General features: G+C 49.8%; 6 protein-coding genes across 6 annotated transcripts; 3 read left to right on the forward strand and 3 right to left on the reverse strand.

Annotated features, from left to right (window-relative positions):
- Positions 1-1,487: 1,487 nt before the first annotated feature.
- Positions 1,488-2,632, forward strand: STEHIDRAFT_170152 (uncharacterized protein). The gene is made up of 2 exons (XM_007306512.1): positions 1,488-2,300; positions 2,347-2,632. Exon 1 carries the CDS (start codon positions 1,538-1,540, stop codon positions 2,234-2,236), a length of 699 nt encoding a protein of 232 aa, XP_007306574.1. The 5' UTR covers positions 1,488-1,537; the 3' UTR covers positions 2,237-2,300; positions 2,347-2,632.
- Positions 2,633-3,164: 532 nt separating this feature from the next.
- STEHIDRAFT_61381 (uncharacterized protein) lies at positions 3,165-3,380 on the reverse strand (the record flags this gene model as incomplete). The annotated part of the gene is made up of 1 exon (XM_007306242.1): positions 3,165-3,380. A coding segment is annotated over one exon (216 nt), but the record flags the coding sequence as incomplete, so codon positions are not given.
- Positions 3,381-3,572: 192 nt separating this feature from the next.
- Positions 3,573-6,227, forward strand: STEHIDRAFT_159137 (uncharacterized protein; the record flags this gene model as incomplete). The annotated part of the gene is made up of 9 exons (XM_007306513.1): positions 3,573-3,609; positions 3,678-3,817; positions 3,883-3,958; positions 4,033-4,134; positions 4,247-4,750; positions 4,808-5,321; positions 5,451-5,699; positions 5,815-5,963; positions 6,079-6,227. 9 exons carry the CDS (start codon positions 3,573-3,575, stop codon positions 6,225-6,227), a joined length of 1,920 nt encoding a protein of 639 aa, XP_007306575.1.
- Positions 6,228-7,599: 1,372 nt separating this feature from the next.
- On the forward strand, positions 7,600-8,722 carry STEHIDRAFT_159138 (uncharacterized protein; the record flags this gene model as incomplete). The annotated part of the gene is made up of 4 exons (XM_007306514.1): positions 7,600-7,764; positions 7,836-8,220; positions 8,282-8,607; positions 8,663-8,722. 4 exons carry the CDS (start codon positions 7,600-7,602, stop codon positions 8,720-8,722), a joined length of 936 nt encoding a protein of 311 aa, XP_007306576.1.
- A 504-nt stretch (positions 8,723-9,226) lies between these two features.
- STEHIDRAFT_159139 (uncharacterized protein) lies at positions 9,227-11,453 on the reverse strand (the record flags this gene model as incomplete). Its single annotated transcript, XM_007306515.1, has 15 exons — positions 9,227-9,551; positions 9,707-9,763; positions 9,832-9,860; positions 9,933-9,946; positions 10,017-10,041; positions 10,107-10,154; positions 10,227-10,406; positions 10,505-10,515; positions 10,581-10,663; positions 10,764-10,816; positions 10,889-10,909; positions 10,979-11,065; positions 11,129-11,204; positions 11,271-11,313; positions 11,411-11,453. 15 exons carry the CDS (start codon positions 11,451-11,453, stop codon positions 9,227-9,229), a joined length of 1,095 nt encoding a protein of 364 aa, XP_007306577.1.
- Positions 11,454-12,793: 1,340 nt separating this feature from the next.
- STEHIDRAFT_123252 (uncharacterized protein) lies at positions 12,794-14,065 on the reverse strand. Its single transcript, XM_007306516.1, has 5 exons — positions 13,822-14,065; positions 13,611-13,697; positions 13,480-13,545; positions 13,287-13,408; positions 12,794-13,210 (listed from the first exon to the last, which is right to left on the reverse strand). Exons 1-5 carry the CDS (start codon positions 13,993-13,995, stop codon positions 13,090-13,092), a joined length of 570 nt encoding a protein of 189 aa, XP_007306578.1. The 5' UTR covers positions 13,996-14,065; the 3' UTR covers positions 12,794-13,089.
- Between the last annotated feature and the right edge of the window lie 2,091 nt (positions 14,066-16,156).

Consider the following 16,156-nt stretch of genomic DNA (forward strand, 5'->3'; position numbering starts at 1 on the left):
AAGATATCTGGGCGCTCGTATTGCCATCGTGACTGTGGCAGCCCACGATTACCAGCTACATTAGTTGACCGTCGGGTTCCTCACCATGCCGGAGGTGAGCGCTGGGACAAACTATTGGGAGTGAGTCGCAAATTTATAGTCTCCGGGAGTTATTGTGCGTCAAGGTGTTAGAGGTGTAGACGTCTGCTGGAAATCCTTGTCCCTGGGTCCAAAGGATCGTAAATGATCCTCAAAGAGCGGGAACGTGCAAATGACGCCATACAACCTTTGATAAGTTCCCGTTCCACACTTGTGGTGCATCCAGCTCGTGAGTATGGGGCATGATAGGGCACGTATGTAGTGCTGTACATGTACATGCAGCCCTGGGCCCCGCGCCAATCAGCGAGCGAGCTCTGGTGGAACTCGAACGTTCTGAACCTACATGTGTGCCCAAATCAGAAGTCTCGCTTTCATTTTGAACACCATGTTGGAGAAGCCATCCCCAAGCCTTTGTTGACTGTATCACAGCGATGAATACAATCAGATGAAAGGCCCAAGTACCTTCAACTTCGAAACGTGACGAAGTAAGTTAAACATATCAGGGTCCTACTGTCGGTGCAGGTAGCATCACCCAAACGAGCCCTCGGTCCGTAACGCCTGGAATGAGGACGAGGGAAAGAGCGGCGATACATCTGAACATGTTCGGGAGTCAGAACAATCATAGCGCAGCCTGAACAGGAATCGAACACCATGAGGACACACGTACGTTGTCTATCCCTGTCTATCCCCGTTTCGTACCGCGGAGGTTCAGTTCTACACAGCCGTGTGGGATCAAGAGTATTCCCTCAAGGTTGAACGTACTGTTATACCGGAGATCTCCTTCTGAATAGGACGCCTAGTCGAAAGTCTTTGTCTGATGAGCCGAAACATAGGTGACCGACACGTTAACACGTGTATTCGTGTCTGTCTGTCTCAGTGGCGGGGCTATGAGGCCTGGGAGCCAGATATGGTTATCCGATTAACATGAGGGGCTCAAATACGCCAGTTGCAATGCTTTTCACAGCCTTGCTGAGCACTGGACCCACAGGCTGAGGCAGTCCTACGACTTTAAAGGTCACTCGAACCATTCTTTCATCATGGGGCGGGAGAACGGTCGAAGGCTCTGCATAGTATATTTATTGTCGTCGGCATGAAGCCGACATCGTGTGACACTGCACAATAAGATCGATGGCATTTGGGGATGGTGACTCCATGAACTGTAGCGCTGCAAACCGTTGTCCATCGATGGACTATTCCACGAATGTTCTGGACAGGAGGCCAGCTATGTGTGATAAAAGAATCACACCTAGGTGGCGCAGCGCAAGCTTTGACTGCATTAACGGAAACATGCGTTCCTCGGGTATAAAAGCCACCTCCTTCTTATACAGCGAAACGTCCTCTCCAAGATGCAGCATCCCAATCCACAATCCTCACCGTCTACTATACCCTCTCTTGCAACGCAAGCCATCATCTTATCATCGCCTCATTCCCGCTCTGGCTAATCACAATCCTGAACACAATGTCAAACACTCACCAGAACGTCGTCCTCGATCTCCCCAATCGCCCTACCCAGGGCAGCCTCCAACCATCTAATCACCAAACTAAACGTTCCACTCCCTCGAATAACCCTGTGCCCATTCACCTGACCCTCTTCACCGCGCTCTCTGCGCTCTTATCCTGCACCACCGTAATCCTCTCGATCCCCATCTCCGGCCTGCCTTCGCACTATCTGTTCTTCCTTTTCCCGCCCCTCACCTTCATCAACTCCGTCTTCCTCCTCTTCCCACCCAGCAAATACGGTCGCGCCGTCCCCTCGCTCGATGCATACACGAGTAATGCACACTTCGTGGGACAGGCCGCTCAGATCGTGGGCTGGACGTGTGGGGTGGTAATCAGCGTTTGCGAAGGCGTATTCGAGTATGTTGGGAGAGCTCCTGCGAGTGGCGATGACGAAGAGGTGGAGACGACGATGTTGTGGTGGGGAATCGCGTTTGCGAGCGAGCTGGTGGCACTGATGCATGTTACGCTGCAGTGCGGGTTGTTGGTATATTGTCTGGTCCTGCGATGGCGTAAACAGAACCAGGGAGGAGTCGGAGGGGTGTTCTTGAGACGATTCACCCAGGCAGGGTCGAATAGAGCGCAAGTGCAATCGACGGTCCTCAATCCGAGGGAGGGAGAGTTCGACGAGAAGACGATCAAGCCAAATGAGGAGGTCTAACCTGTGCGACGACATGGCTCACGATTCCCACCGTCCATATACCAAAGAAAACCTTTGAACGATAGTGAGTGTACTAACAACCATTAATACAATGTACTAACGTCATCTAGCCTTCTGCTTTTTCGTTGAAGATTGTACTGTTCTGTAGCAGGGAACCATCTTGAGAACGACCTGACTGTGGAAAGACTCGACGTTGTCTGTATACGGTCACGGGCTTTCAATATTATAGAATCTAAGTTATTAGTGAGGAGTCGTGTTAAGCTTTCCTCTTTTATTTAGTTGCATTCGCAGTACTCACCACTTATGCGAGTTCCTTTTGAACATTTGCTCATCGAATAGCGTATTATATCAGAGTTCTGCAGTGTTGTATCCCAAGGACAGAGTTTTATGATACTTCCCCGAGATAATCTCTTGGAATGGCATCAGTAGCGTCAGTTGCAAGTTGCGAGTTGAAGTAGCATGGAACAATAGACCTTATATGTTTCAAGTTTACTTGGAACTCGTTGGCGGAAGATCTGTCCGATCCGCCAATGAGCTTTCGCAAAAAGTTCCAAGTTTTTACTAACATATAAGCCCTAATCACTTACTTGACTTGAGTGCTTCTGGCATGGGCTGTTCTGTGCCAGAATGACTTCCGACTTCATTGGGGCAGTCTCACTTGACATCGAATACCTCCAACCAACCCTCAGAAGCCTGTCGATTGAGTTATACACGCAGCACACGACCGAAAACGAGCTCTGTAGTCTGTTCCTAGGGCCATAAGCATTGATGATTGCGACAAGCAAGAGGCGACGGCACATTCCGGTGGAAAGCTTTCGTTCTTGTGTCTTTTCAGGTCTTTTCGCCACTGTGACGTTCCCTGACATTTCCATAGACATGAAATCTCCTGCCAGCTGGCACCTGAAAATTTTCCTACAAGTTGTCAGGTCTATATATGCGTATCCCTCATTTGTTGAGTGAACACTGTTACGCGTGGATTTGATGGGCAGTAGGGGGAGCAAGAATAACAGAACGAATGAGAAAAATAAATATTGAGACCCGTAGGTCTACCACTCTGGAGAAGCGTGTCATCCTTGTGCAGGGGCCATGCTAATCTTCTCTGTATCGTTCCAATTTTTTCGTATGTCACCCCGAAGGGGACGATATCAACTGGGTGCGCGCGCCTTGCCGGAACGAAAGAACGCGTTTTGCGTGGGTGGCGGGTGTAGCCGAGCCATCACCGCGTGGCCCAAAACGAGGCTTCCCTCCACAACGCCACACCACACCCATCCGCGCAGGCATTCATCTAACCTCCACGCTATCTACCCCATTATTTTCCTTTTATTGTACATAATTGATGTTCAAGAAACCGCCGAAGACTTTAAAGACATCAGGTCCGTAGTGCAGATCGTCACTTGCCTGACATCATCAGAGTATCAAGCTTACCGTAACTTGCTACCAGCACCACTTCGGGGTTCAGACAGACGAAAGCTGAGGCAACGCATCGTGGAAATATACACTCTCAGTCCAGATGAAGGCAACGAACTAGTTCCCGATGGTCTCCTCTCGCAGAAGTTTACCACTCATTCCGGAGAACCCGGTGTATGTTGCGCCATAAGTTGTTCGTCGACGAGGAAAGGCTCACTCGACTCATCTGCATCATATAGATGATATATCTGGAACCGAATGGGGACCCATTATGGTTCTCGATTGGTAAAGACTCAGATGAAATGATTCCGACAGGTGCGCCGTCAGTGGTCACCCCATTCATTGAGAGCAACGACATGTAGCTCACGGGTACACCCATATAAACCCAGTTTACACACTATGGAAACATCCTCTTCTCATTCCATGGATGACGACCCCTGGGATCGTATTCGAAGCCTTGGCTCGTGGCGCAGATATGATGTGTCCAGGAGGTCAGTTCTTATCCATTCACCCGTCCATACCGTCCATCCGTCTCACAAACCTTCTTCAAATCATCCCCAACCCCGAATCACGGCGAATACGCTCTACCCCTCCGATGCAAAGTCGCCGGCATCGTCAAACCCGAAAAACTCCCCGCCAATTCCCTCGTTTGCATCAGAGAACATATCGTTTCACGACAAGCCGTCGGTCCTGCGTTCGTTGTCGCTCGTATGGCCGTCGACGGCCGTCGCATTATCACAGAAGATATAAAGACAGGAAAAGCTGCTGTGGTTCTGCATATGGTAGGAGACAAGCTGTGGGAAATGGGTAGTCGACCGGCGAAACTTCCCGAACCTCTTGACATGAACTTTTTGTCGCCGAAGCCGGCGGACAGTGGTGACAGATTTGGCGGTGGGGCTGGGGCTGGGGCGTCAAGGATAGAGGAGGTTGGAGGAGAGGAGTCTGCGCCTGTGGCTGTTCAGGATGAAAATGGAGCTGCGACAGAGCCGCCACAGTCGGAAGATGAAGGAGATGGAGAGCATGGTCCTCCACAGTCGGCGAAGGTTGACGCTGAACCCAGCGTGACGTCTGCAACAGCCGAACCCGACATCAAGCTCACACCAGACGGTGCGTATCTATCGCAAGTTCCCTTTTCATCGTGCTGACTCCACTCGTCAAAACCAGAGGTGACCACACTACTACGATCTTCACTCCTGCAAGCAATCCAAACAACACTCTCCTCCGTCCCCCAATCGTCTTTTCCCATCTCTTCCTCCATCTTCTACACGAACTATATTCTTCCTGCTCGTCCACTTTACGTCCGCCCACCGCCACCATCCGCATTGTCCTCAACCAACTCACCATCGCCGCCACCCACTCACACCCCAGTCGACATCAAACACTCCACCCACAAATCCCTCTCCGCCTTCCTCCGAACGTCACAATCCCAAGGTATTATCAAACTAAAAGACAATCGTCCAGACGCTTCCATCGTAGCCGTCTTCCCAAAACACCCTGATGTAGAGCATCATAGGAAGTATCGGACAGTTGGTGACGAGGAGAGGAGGGAGAGGAGAGAGAGGGAGAAGGAAGAAGGTGAGAGGGAAGGGAAAGAGAGTGGTAAGAAAGAGATGGAGATTGAGGAGCTGTGGAAGCCGCATCAAACGTCGGTCAAATTGTTCGAGGACATGAAAGTTAGGTACGTACGCTTCATCGCCTCGGGTGTATGCAGCACCACCTCGCCTCTTCCCCCCCACTCGGACACGCGTCCCTCCCTTGACGACATCTCGCTTAGCATACTTAGTAACCTCCTCCTCTATGTATTCAGCGCATCCGACCTCTACACCCTCCCTACCATTAAGTCTCACCTCAATACCTATCTCACCTCCCAAAACCTCGTCAACCTCGCCGACCAATCCTACATCAACATACGCGCTTCGGATGTCCTCAATTCTACACTATCGACCAAGGGAACGAGTCCACCAGAGTTCATGAAAAGGGAGGAATTGATCAAGGCGATTTGTGGTAAGATGCAGAATTGGTACAGGATCGGGTCGGGTGAAGAGGCTGTGGTAAAGTACGTTCTTTCTCCGGTCTCCGTTGCTTTTCCCGCGCATTTTGTTTTTATTTCATGTTTTGCGCTGGCTGACTGACATTTTTTTGTACGATCTGGCGTGGCGTGTGGCGAACAGGAAGGGCGAATTGAAGCCGATCTCCGTGATCGTAAAAATCAGGGCAGGGAGGAAAGCGTGTACGCTCATAACCGGGCACGAACAATTCGGCCTGAAGAGCGAACATATCGCAGAGGCCTTGAAGGCGAAATGTGCCTCTTCTACTACTGGTGCGTCCCATAACTTTACCACACCGCACGCTTTCTCCCTCCTGTTCACGCGGCCCTATACTCGCACGCTCCAACCTGGATGCTATGTTTATTTTGCCTCTTTTTGTGTATACAGTTTCGTCACTTCCCGGGAAAATAAGCGGCGAAGAAGTCATGGTTCAAGGGAAACAGCTGATTGCGGTGAAGGAATATTTGACGACTGTGCAGGGCGTGCCGAAGAGGTGGTTGGAGTTGACGGACGCGACGGTCAAGAAGAAGAAATGATGTGCGTATTGCATATTATCTGCTTCTGAGTGCCGGTGGGGATAGATGTACTGAACAGTGCAGTTCTAGGTGCAGAAAAAGAGTGATGTGATGTACGATATGTGTGTAGTATCAGCGTAACAGGTGTGTGGGGATAAAGTCCGTCTTACTCCGTGTACTCAACCTTTCTCGTCATGAAATTTTAATCGCAGATATGTATGCTTGACACTGAACAACGCAAACCGAAAGCTGTCACAAAACATAAGAATACAGTATTCGTATGTTTTTCTCCAGTGCCACACTCGTTCGCATTCAACGACAAGCGCCCGCTGTGTGATGACGTCGTGCGCTAAGCGCTCGTGCCACTTGCAGAAGACCAGGGTTTTGACGACAATGCTGATCTCCTAAGCAGTCTCTTTCAACCGGTTCACGATGATCATTCCGTCTCTTGTCTTATATTGCGATCTGGTATCTCAAGCGTCTTCGCTTTCGTACATCTCCGATATGGTCTCAACCAACCCTGTCTCTTCAATGAAGACGGCTCGAAGAGTCGTATAACCTTGGCTTCAGACTTTCCAATCCTTTGTTGGCAGCAGATATATGAAGACGATGCCGAGCATGGTCCGTACCGTGTGCTATCGATCATTTACACTGGTGCAGCTGATCTCAGACAGTTTTCTCCACAGAAGGGTCATCAGCACTGGCAGCCCCTTCAAATTCGACTCCTTGCACTGGTCCTCCCTTTCAGCTGTTGTCGATAGTCAAAACTCTCCTGATCGCCACCAGGGGAATCTGTCGTTTGTCCGTAGGTCATTTCGGAATCTTCAGGTCTGGACCATCTATTAACCCTATACGATAATGGCCAAGAGTGCTGTCTGCTTACCCAGGTATAGAACCCGGTGCTGATTCTGACTATTGGGTCGCAATGTATCTGAATGGTGTCCAAAGCTTCTAGGTCAATAGGTTCTTTGCACTATCTTCCCTCCTTCGACATCACCTCGAGGACCTCTAAGTGAAGTCTGGATAGAAGCCTAGAAATCCGAGCGAGATATGGACACAGGTAATAGGCACCTTTGCGTACGTCGGTTACACGAGAACAGGAAATCCAAATACAGACCCCCCTTCTGTCTCCAACCTTCCGCCATCTGTTAACGGATTCCATTTATTCCAACCGTGTCCGCTGCAGCGACCCTGGTCATGTATACTGGCCGTCGATCTTCGACGCCGACCACCATTTCAACATCCAAGATTCATCGAAGCACTTTCAATAGCCCTCTACAACTATATAAGTACGCATGTGCGCTAATCCTCTGTCAACGACTCGGATGGTCACCATCAGACACCGTTCTACACTCTCCTTTGACCTGCTGCCAACTATTATCCCTCCCTTCATATGTCTCTCGCTCTGCCGTCTCTGAATCTTCTACTCTTACTCTCATGGCCGTCGAAGCTATCGCCGTTCCAGCTGTTTGCCCCAGTGTTGATAACGCCGAGTGCTGTCTTGAAGACGATCTTCTTGTTCACCAAATCCGATCTGAAGACCATTCTTGTGCCCGTAGTGCGTTGGACTTACTGCCCGTAACGTCGGCTTCGGAATTCCACTCATCTAACATCCTTCTTGCTTTGTAGACTGCATTTGCGTTCCTCACAGCGCCTAATCCAAGCATCACACGTCTTCCGTGCACGATGATGTGGATATGGCTCAATATTCTTCAGTTCTGTGTCTCTAACCAGAGCATCAACCCAGAGGAGGATGCATCGAACAAGCCGTGGCGACCCATACCATCTCAGCGCACATCCGTTTGCTCCGCTCGGATTCTACGGTGGATACTCCTCCCGATGTGCTTGACACTTTCCGTATACCTAAACGTCCTCGGCGAAGGGCTCGCCCTTGCCATTATTTTTCTGGCTCATAACGAGCATAACCTCGGCTCGCATTGGATCCTGCGCAACGTATGCAATGCTATTGGGTACGCTGCGTTCAACGCGGGTGCTACATCCATTGCTTGTCCTTGTGCGTCCTTCATCACATTTATACATATTTTCTCTCCGGTCATACCCATCCTTTCATCTAGCCCCGGATCATGTGATTGACCGTCGCACAACAATGTCTTTCGCCTGCAACGCGCTCATTATCTTCACCACTATTTACGCTCAAGACTTTCGTGACGCCGAGGGTGACGATGTCCTCGGTCGTCTAACCGTACCCCTCGTCTGGCCAGAACACAGTCGCATCGCAATCTTGGCGTCCGTGACCCTTTGGTCTGTTGGTTTGAGCATAGCATGCAACGTTAATGTGGTTGTAGCGGTCGCGTTCTCGTTGTCGGGGTTCTCAGTAGGGTTGAGCTTTTATCGCAAACGATCGGCGGAGGAGGACAGGAGGACGTATGTGTGGTATAATGTGAGTGCTTCTTTGACTTGACTTGCGATATGTTGTTCTGACGGTAGTTGGACAGATATGGTTGGCGGTAGCGCAGGTTGTTCATTGTCCTGCTGTCTTGAAGCTACTTTCTTGATGATCGAACCCGTCATCATGCGGACACGTGCGCTTGTGTAGAGGGTACGAATGTAAAGTCCCGATATCTCTTTGTGAGTACTCTCATTCCACGAATGCTTGTTGCCTTGAGCTGACGTTTCGGGCCTCCTGCCTGATAGGTTTTGATCTTCTGCCGTTCTCTCCTATACCCAGTATTCTCCTCATTGATTGAACCTCCATGTAATGGATTACATTCGTACTTTCGACTCCACACTCGTCTATTATTTTTATCCATCGATTCTCCTAGTTACTGTGGCATAAACACTCGCCTGCAGAGGAGGCAGATACAGTAATTACAGTAAAGACACGTCTCGGAGGTACAAGTACAGAGGGCTATAGGATCCCCCCCAAGTAGTGGTACTTATGATACATTGAAAAGCACATATTTGTCCGCAGACGAAGACAAATCATGCATGTAGATGGAAAAAAGGGATAGAAAGAAGGACGAAAGAGTTCACCAAAAACTGTAAGCCTTCTGGGTTATTCACACAGTCATCGTCCCAGGCGCAGCCTCCTTCGCGCCTATCGTCCCTAACGCCATTTCCTCGTCACCCACAACCATACCCTGCTCCTTCGAATTCGTCTCACTTTTATCGTCATGTTCGAAAACACGACAAGTGTTATGCACCGTCACTTCTACTGGGCCCCGGCTCTTAGCCCCGCTGAACCCACAGTGGTGGTTCGGGCTATCGAAGGCGCTGGAGTCCTGGTCCCGATCTCGACTATGATTACGCGGACGCATATGTAGAACGTCGTGAGGTGTGGGCGATGAGTGGTGGCGGGAGTGGTCTGAGTTGTCAAAGTGGTGCCTGCACGTTCAGCGGTGTTCGTATATTGAGGGACAAAGAAATCGTAAGCGCGTGAGGATGGGTAGATTGACCACGGGAGTTTGCAATATAAAATATATGATATTGTGTGTGAGTTGAAGTTCAAAAGTGGATGAACGAAATATGTATCAACGTACAAATTCGAGCTAGCAAAGTTGGAAAGACCACGGTAGATGCGTGTCGTTGCAATTGTCCTACAATACAGCTCACATATCAGTACGATACTCCAGAGGATTAGAGGAAAAGAGCTCGGGTGGCTTACATGATTATCATCGCCGGAGTTTGGAACATCTATAAACGAATGAGAGCGTGGCACATGAGGAAGGGAGAAGCATATATGATACGTAGGGAGCGAAGACCTACTATGTTGAGGGCAGCTAAGCATGAAATAAATATAAGACAGTCAATATACTGGCTGAAACTGATCGCGTGTCGGAGGATGCTTACGATTGAGGTTCAAAGAGAGGAAGGTCTACCGAGAACAAATAATGGTCAATACGCTCAGCCGGTAGCAGAACTACATGCGATCAGACTTACCACTGGTGGAATCTCAGCCACCGCAGCGAGCGCGATCCACGCCAGACCCTACCATCAAGACCGTCCAAGCATCACTGGATCAGGTTTGCGTGATGTCCCAAACATCGATGAAGGACGCACCTGATGATACAACATCCTCCACAACGGAAACATTCCCGCGCCCCTCTTCCTAAGCAGACCCACAAGCATGATAGAAAGGAGGGAAACATCTGTGGCAAGCGTTGCGATAACATTATTACGGGCTTTTTCAGTGTTGAGAACATCGCAGGTGTTTTCGTCGGGGAGCCAGATGGCTTTGCCCTGTTATTTGCATGGTCGGGGAAAACGTGGATCAAAATCCAATACATGGCTACATGGCGAAGATAGAGGGGGGAATAAAAGGCGATTAGATGACTGACCTCCGTCACGCCTAGTGGTAGAATAGTAGCCGAAGTGTTTAGCAATCCACTACTGAGAGATCGAGGGTCCACCCACCATGAATAAGGAACGCAATCTCCGTCAACCAAATACCCATGACCAAACACGAAACAGGAAGTCTTCGCTCCCAGATTGCTATCCTGAGGTTATCAAATCGACGACGACAGTGGATTGGCAGCCAAGTCGTGGGTGATGATTAGAATGGCTGTGGTGAACGGGAAAAAAGGGAGGGGGACACACGAGCGGAGGACGACAAGGAAAGAGGCGAATGCAAAAGAGAAGTAAGAGAAGACCTTATGAACACCAGTGCGAAATGTGTGCCGTCAATAGTTGCGTTCAATCGAATGAGGATGGTATGTACGTACGAGAAGTGCGACGATCCATGCCTATTGGTAGCAAAAGAAAGGACATGAGGCTCATGGCAACAGACCACGATTTTGACCTAGATGACAAACCTGGCAGTTGATGGGAGACGTGACGTTGAACCCGACGAGGTTAGTCACAACAGAAGCGAGCGTGAACCAGCGGCAGCCAACGTAGACCTGCACAATCACAAAAACACTGAGTCATTGTTCGAGAGGGCTAGTAGAGATGAGATTGCGTACCCATATCGTCCATCGCGCCTTCCTTCGACCCGAGACAAAGCTCCATTCGTAATTGAGAGTGGTGAAGAACTCCCATCTATGTGGAATCGGACAAGTTGAGGTCAATCAACGATGAAACAATCCAAAAAGTGGGTCGAATTACATGTAAAGACCGTCGACGACGTGTAGTAACTTGACGTTGGCCGCTATTTCGTGACACAAATATCAGTAAAGGAGTAGTGAATGAGTAACACAAGGAGAGTGAACGTTATGTATATGATAAAGACGCAATCATATACTCACAAGCGTCGTTAGCAAGTACAGTGGGGTCTAACCAGTTCACCATGATCTTCGCAGAAGAAAGCCTAACTCAAAATCGGATAGGTGGATGCGAAATTCGGCGGGAAATAACGGTTGAAAGTCGTGCGCAGAAGAGCTAGATACAGGTGAAGCACGATGAAGAGAAAGGTAGAAGGGACAATGGCCAAGAATAAGAAGGGGGTGACAACAAGGCCGCAAAGGTATGCGTACGGATCCTATAATATACGGATGAAAACCGGCGAGTCCCAGAGGAGAGTACGGTGCTCAGCGGAGTGGTGATCTAGCAAGATGGGGTAACGACGAGGGACTGCTAGCGCGTGTGAAAGTTGAACTTCAATCCTGAGAAACCTACGGTTCAAGGAGATCTTGCGATGACTACGTAGATGTCTTGGTCTTTGAAAAGGCGAGGAAGTCTGCCGTTAGGGCAAATCGCCCATCGATGCGCGGGTGTGAGGAAAGATCTGTAGTAGCCCACAGAGTGTATCAAGGTTAAGAATATTCCAGATTCGGAGTACGAGGACTACCAGTAGGCGACACGAGACCGCAGATTAGGGGAATGCTATTGTGTTGTGGAGCGGTAGTGTCAAGACCGAGACAGAGGTATGGAGAACGCTGGCAGTCAGTGAGAGGAAGATGAGTACATTATCAGTAGTTCTCTTTAAGAGGAGATCCCGGCATCATAAAAAAAACAGCAAATAACGAGACCAGATGCCATCGAAAGATATAAGGGCCGTCTATGGAAGATAGGTGAACGCGACGAAGAAGATGATTCGATTGTTTACATCTCGGCACTTTGCGATAGCTTTGAACTCCGCAACCACGGTGACCTGTCCGCCACCGCCACAATCTCAGTAACTTAATAAGACTGTCTCGAGCGTCGAACGAAAGTGACCATCGACAGGGCTTGTGGACATGACTTCCAGGAGTTCTAGCCTCACAATTACTCAGAGGTATACTAAAGACCTCGAGAAGGAAACAATCCCGACAGATCTCGGGGTCGGGAGGTGGGGAGGAAAGGGCAATGAGCGCGTCATGAGCGAAACGATCTGAGACAGATCCAGCAGCACTCCCATGCAATTAGTACTAGTAGCCGCTAGCATCCATTGAGTTAGCGCGAGAGTGAACTAAACATAGACAGGTCCAATATCATGCTCAATATGTTGAATTCGAATGGTGCGCGAGAATGTATGGTGGCCGACCATGGGTTCAAGACAGAGATTCAAGGGATTGAGATGTCTCTGTCAGAAAGGCTTGACGAACCCATGGGGACCACAGCTCATATATTCAAACGGCGCCAAACGGATGGATCTGACCGTGCGCTGCAGTGCAGCGAGTTTCCGTCTGTTTCCGTGCGTATGTAGTGTGTTCACGGCTCATGAAGCTAGGGCACACATCGGGACCATTGTGCAGAAAACAGTGCAGTTAGAATTACGAAAATTTAGCATACAAAAACGAAGGTATTGGGTATAGTCAAAAAGAGCGGACTATAGTTGAGAATTCAGTGTTCGAAAGTCCATCCACATCGAGTTATAGTCGGAGTGAAATGTGTGATAGAGTTAAATACGACCCATGAAGCCCAAGAAGAAAGAGCTCCAACCCGACCAACCAAACGAATCAAAGTACCGTGATTCCTGAAGAGGACAACCTTGGGATGACTATGCTTAGTTGTAGAAACCGCCGTAGTGCAGCCAGTCGTCAAAGTTGGTGTACGGGATAGTAGTACCCGTAGCGGCCCAGTTGACGATAGGAGTCCACCAGCTCGAGGTAACAGTGTCGACAGAGCTACATTCACCGATACGTCAGCCATCCATTCGAAGGGTTGAACATCCAGTAGGGTAAGGTTGAGAAAGGTGCTCACGAAGGGTACACCGACGAGCCGATCTCGCTCAAAGCACTGTAGATGAAATCGATGTAGTTCTGCTGGGTGATAGGGCAGCCACCGTCGGCCCAGGCACAGTCGCCCACAATGTTAGCGTAGACCTACATGTCCGTCAAGATACATACAAAGGTCAAGGCAGGTCCCAGACAGACTAAGGATGCGAAGTACGTACGTTGTAGTCCAAGTGAGTCGTGTTTGCCACATTGGAGTTCAGGCAGCCGAAGAGGTAGGCGGTTTTCTGTTTGCGAGAGACGGGAGGATTAGACTCGCCAAGTGTGGAGAGGGTTGATGTTTAGGACTTACAGGATCGCAGGTCTGCGCGGCCACGCAAGTCTTGATGCTCCAGATGTCGGTCGACCCGTTGCGCGCAGAGTCCAAGCACGTCGAGGCCTAAATCCAGTCACGGAGCGTATGCGTTGTCAGTATGCGTTGTCAATGGAACACGTTCGTAGCATAAAGAAAAGCGGTTCTGGGTGGAAAGTGTGTAGGGGGAGAGAAGGTACAAGAGACTCACGAGGTTGTAGCAAGACGCATCGTACTGAGTGATACTGTCCCCGTAGTAACCAACATACTTGAGGTTAGGGATACAGTTGGCAGGGATGTCCTGGCGCTTGCTCAGAGGAGTTACAGCAGCCAAGGTAGAGGCCGCAAGGGCGAGGGAGACAGAGAGCGCGTTGAAGAAGAACATTGTGATGATTAAAGAAGCCGACAGAGGGAGCGTGTGGCACGGGAGAGAGGAGAAGGATATTAGGTGAAAACGATTCAGACCTGAGGAGCATGAACTCGAAGTAGAGAGACCTTATATAAGTTACCGGATGTATGGATGCATATCCCGCCGATCCGAGCATTGCTCGGAAGGTTTGCAGAGCACGGCCTTTGCCAAGAGCAATTCACATTACGGGCACACCAGCCCTGTCGGGCCATGTGCATTACATGATCATGAGGATGTGCTTGACAGCGTCTCTATCCTGGTCCGTCACGCTCGGAGCGTGCACCTATCAAGACGCGCACCGTTACCTCTTTCTATGAGCTTTACGCGTCTGAGCAGCCCCCTTTAGCACTTGACTCGGGGTGTTGAGAAAATTTTTGGTAGTCCTGAGGCCATTTCTACTTGGATACGATGAAGTAAAACAGGTAGATACCTGTCACGTGTGGCGCGGCGAGCGGAAGGCGACCACAAGGTGACCTGAACAAGGAGGACACAAGCTCAAGCTACAGCCATGATGTGTCCTTTGCTGTGAATTGGCCGAGGAGAGGTCATGAATGGACGTCGAAGGCAAAATGCGGTGACTCTTGTCCGAACTGATGGCATGTTTCGCTGAAACCAGGTCGCTTCTTGTCAAATGGGAAGGTAGCCATGGATGAGCCGTTACTTGGACAAGATGGTGAACGCAAGAACCATGTTTGGATCAGAGCGCTTCGGATGGTGGGCTCGTGTCACCGTTTCCTGCCTCGGCCAATATTCAGCACCGCTTCGAGGCGGCTATTCCGAGTTCGGCATGACCACCACGGAAGTGCCGACAGTGTGCAGTCTCGCCTAACGACTGGCTAGAGCACACCTGAGCACACTGCTAGCACACCGCTGGAAGGCTCTGCACGTATGTAGGATCAGAAAATATGACGCTCAGCGCTCAAGAAACTCAAACACAACATAGACAGTGGAACGTACATTTTTGGCCTGTGAGTTTGCTCTGAATCTCTGCAGTGCAAAGCGCTCATACGCCTGCCAATCCGGGCATGATGTACCGCTTTGAATACCCAGCTGATTGTGCTATTTAATATTTCCATAACCACTTGCTGGTACATCATGTCGTCAACGGTGTTACAGACACAAGCAGATATGAAACGTCTAGGAGTTTATCGAGGGCGTCGGGCCATCAGCGAGACCGACAAAAGGACAACCTCGGAGCGCATTCCACACTTCCGCTTCGATTCAAGAACACCCCAAGTACGTATGTACTTCTAGCCAGTGAGTGTACACGGCCGTACTTATTCAATTGGCGAGGCGAGTGTTTGGGAAGACATGCGATTGGAGTCGACTGGTATAAAAGTGTAACCCGCTGCCCTAGTACTCGCTCTCTCATAGAATACAACCTGAGACCGTCCAGGATTCAATCCTATACGTCCGTAAACATCGCTCAATTTTTGGGTATTTAATTATGGGTGGAAAGGAGGTAGTTACACGTGTAATCGCTCGAGGCACCCTGACGTATGTCCACGCCAAATTTGGCGGGCTACGAGACCGGCTGCAGAACGAGCCCTCTCGGACGGAAACGCTCTCCTGCACTTGAACGACCATGTAGGATTGTACGTAGGACATCAGCTATGATGCATAAGAGCTATATTTTTCCGAGATAAATTTGAGCGCAAAGCCAGTGTTCACAAGCTGATCGCACTACTCGGACAAATCCCATTTGCTCTGGAGCCTTGATGTACCCAAAATATGCGCAGACCAGATTATGATGTAGATGCAATCTCATGCCAGAAGAGGTGCCCCGTCCGCACAAGGTCGAGTGAACTGTCCCATCCTCATCTGGAAAGTCAAAAGATCCACGCAGGACAAGATTGATGGGATTTTCGTAGGATAAAACCCCAATCAGCACTGAACCAAATCGCCCAGATCTCGAGAGTCGGAGTGAAGGACAAAACGGGCAATAGAGCGCGTCATTGGTAGGATGAGGGAAAGACATGGTCTGAGACAGATCGAGCAGGACTCCTATTTAGTAGCCGCTAAGGTAGCACCGGTCAAATAAATTCGTCGTGTCCAATGCGTATGTAGACGATCTCGCTGTTCGAGCTCTGGACTTGTGCTGTCGAGCCATCAACGGACCATCCTCTGCATCAGGACT

This window comes from Stereum hirsutum (genome assembly GCF_000264905.1).
Source record: "Stereum hirsutum FP-91666 SS1 unplaced genomic scaffold STEHIscaffold_11, whole genome shotgun sequence".
Lineage (NCBI taxonomy): Eukaryota > Fungi > Basidiomycota > Agaricomycetes > Russulales > Stereaceae > Stereum > Stereum hirsutum.

Bases quoted from the DNA above. Each gene is read 5' to 3' on its own strand.
- STEHIDRAFT_123252 (XM_007306516.1), bottom strand. From the start codon at position 13,995: ATGTTCTTCTTCAACGCGCTCTCTGTCTCCCTCGCCCTTGCGGCCTCT. The intron at 13,546-13,610 runs GTAAGTCCTAAA...TCTCGCAAACAG, and splicing joins CCGCGCAGACCTGCGATCCT to AAAACCGCCTACCTCTTCGG. The intron at 13,409-13,479 runs GTACGTACTTCG...ACGGACATGTAG, and splicing joins CGACTCACTTGGACTACAAC to GTCTACGCTAACATTGTGGG.
- STEHIDRAFT_170152 (XM_007306512.1), top strand. From the start codon at position 1,538: ATGTCAAACACTCACCAGAACGTCGTCCTCGATCTCCCCAATCGCCCT.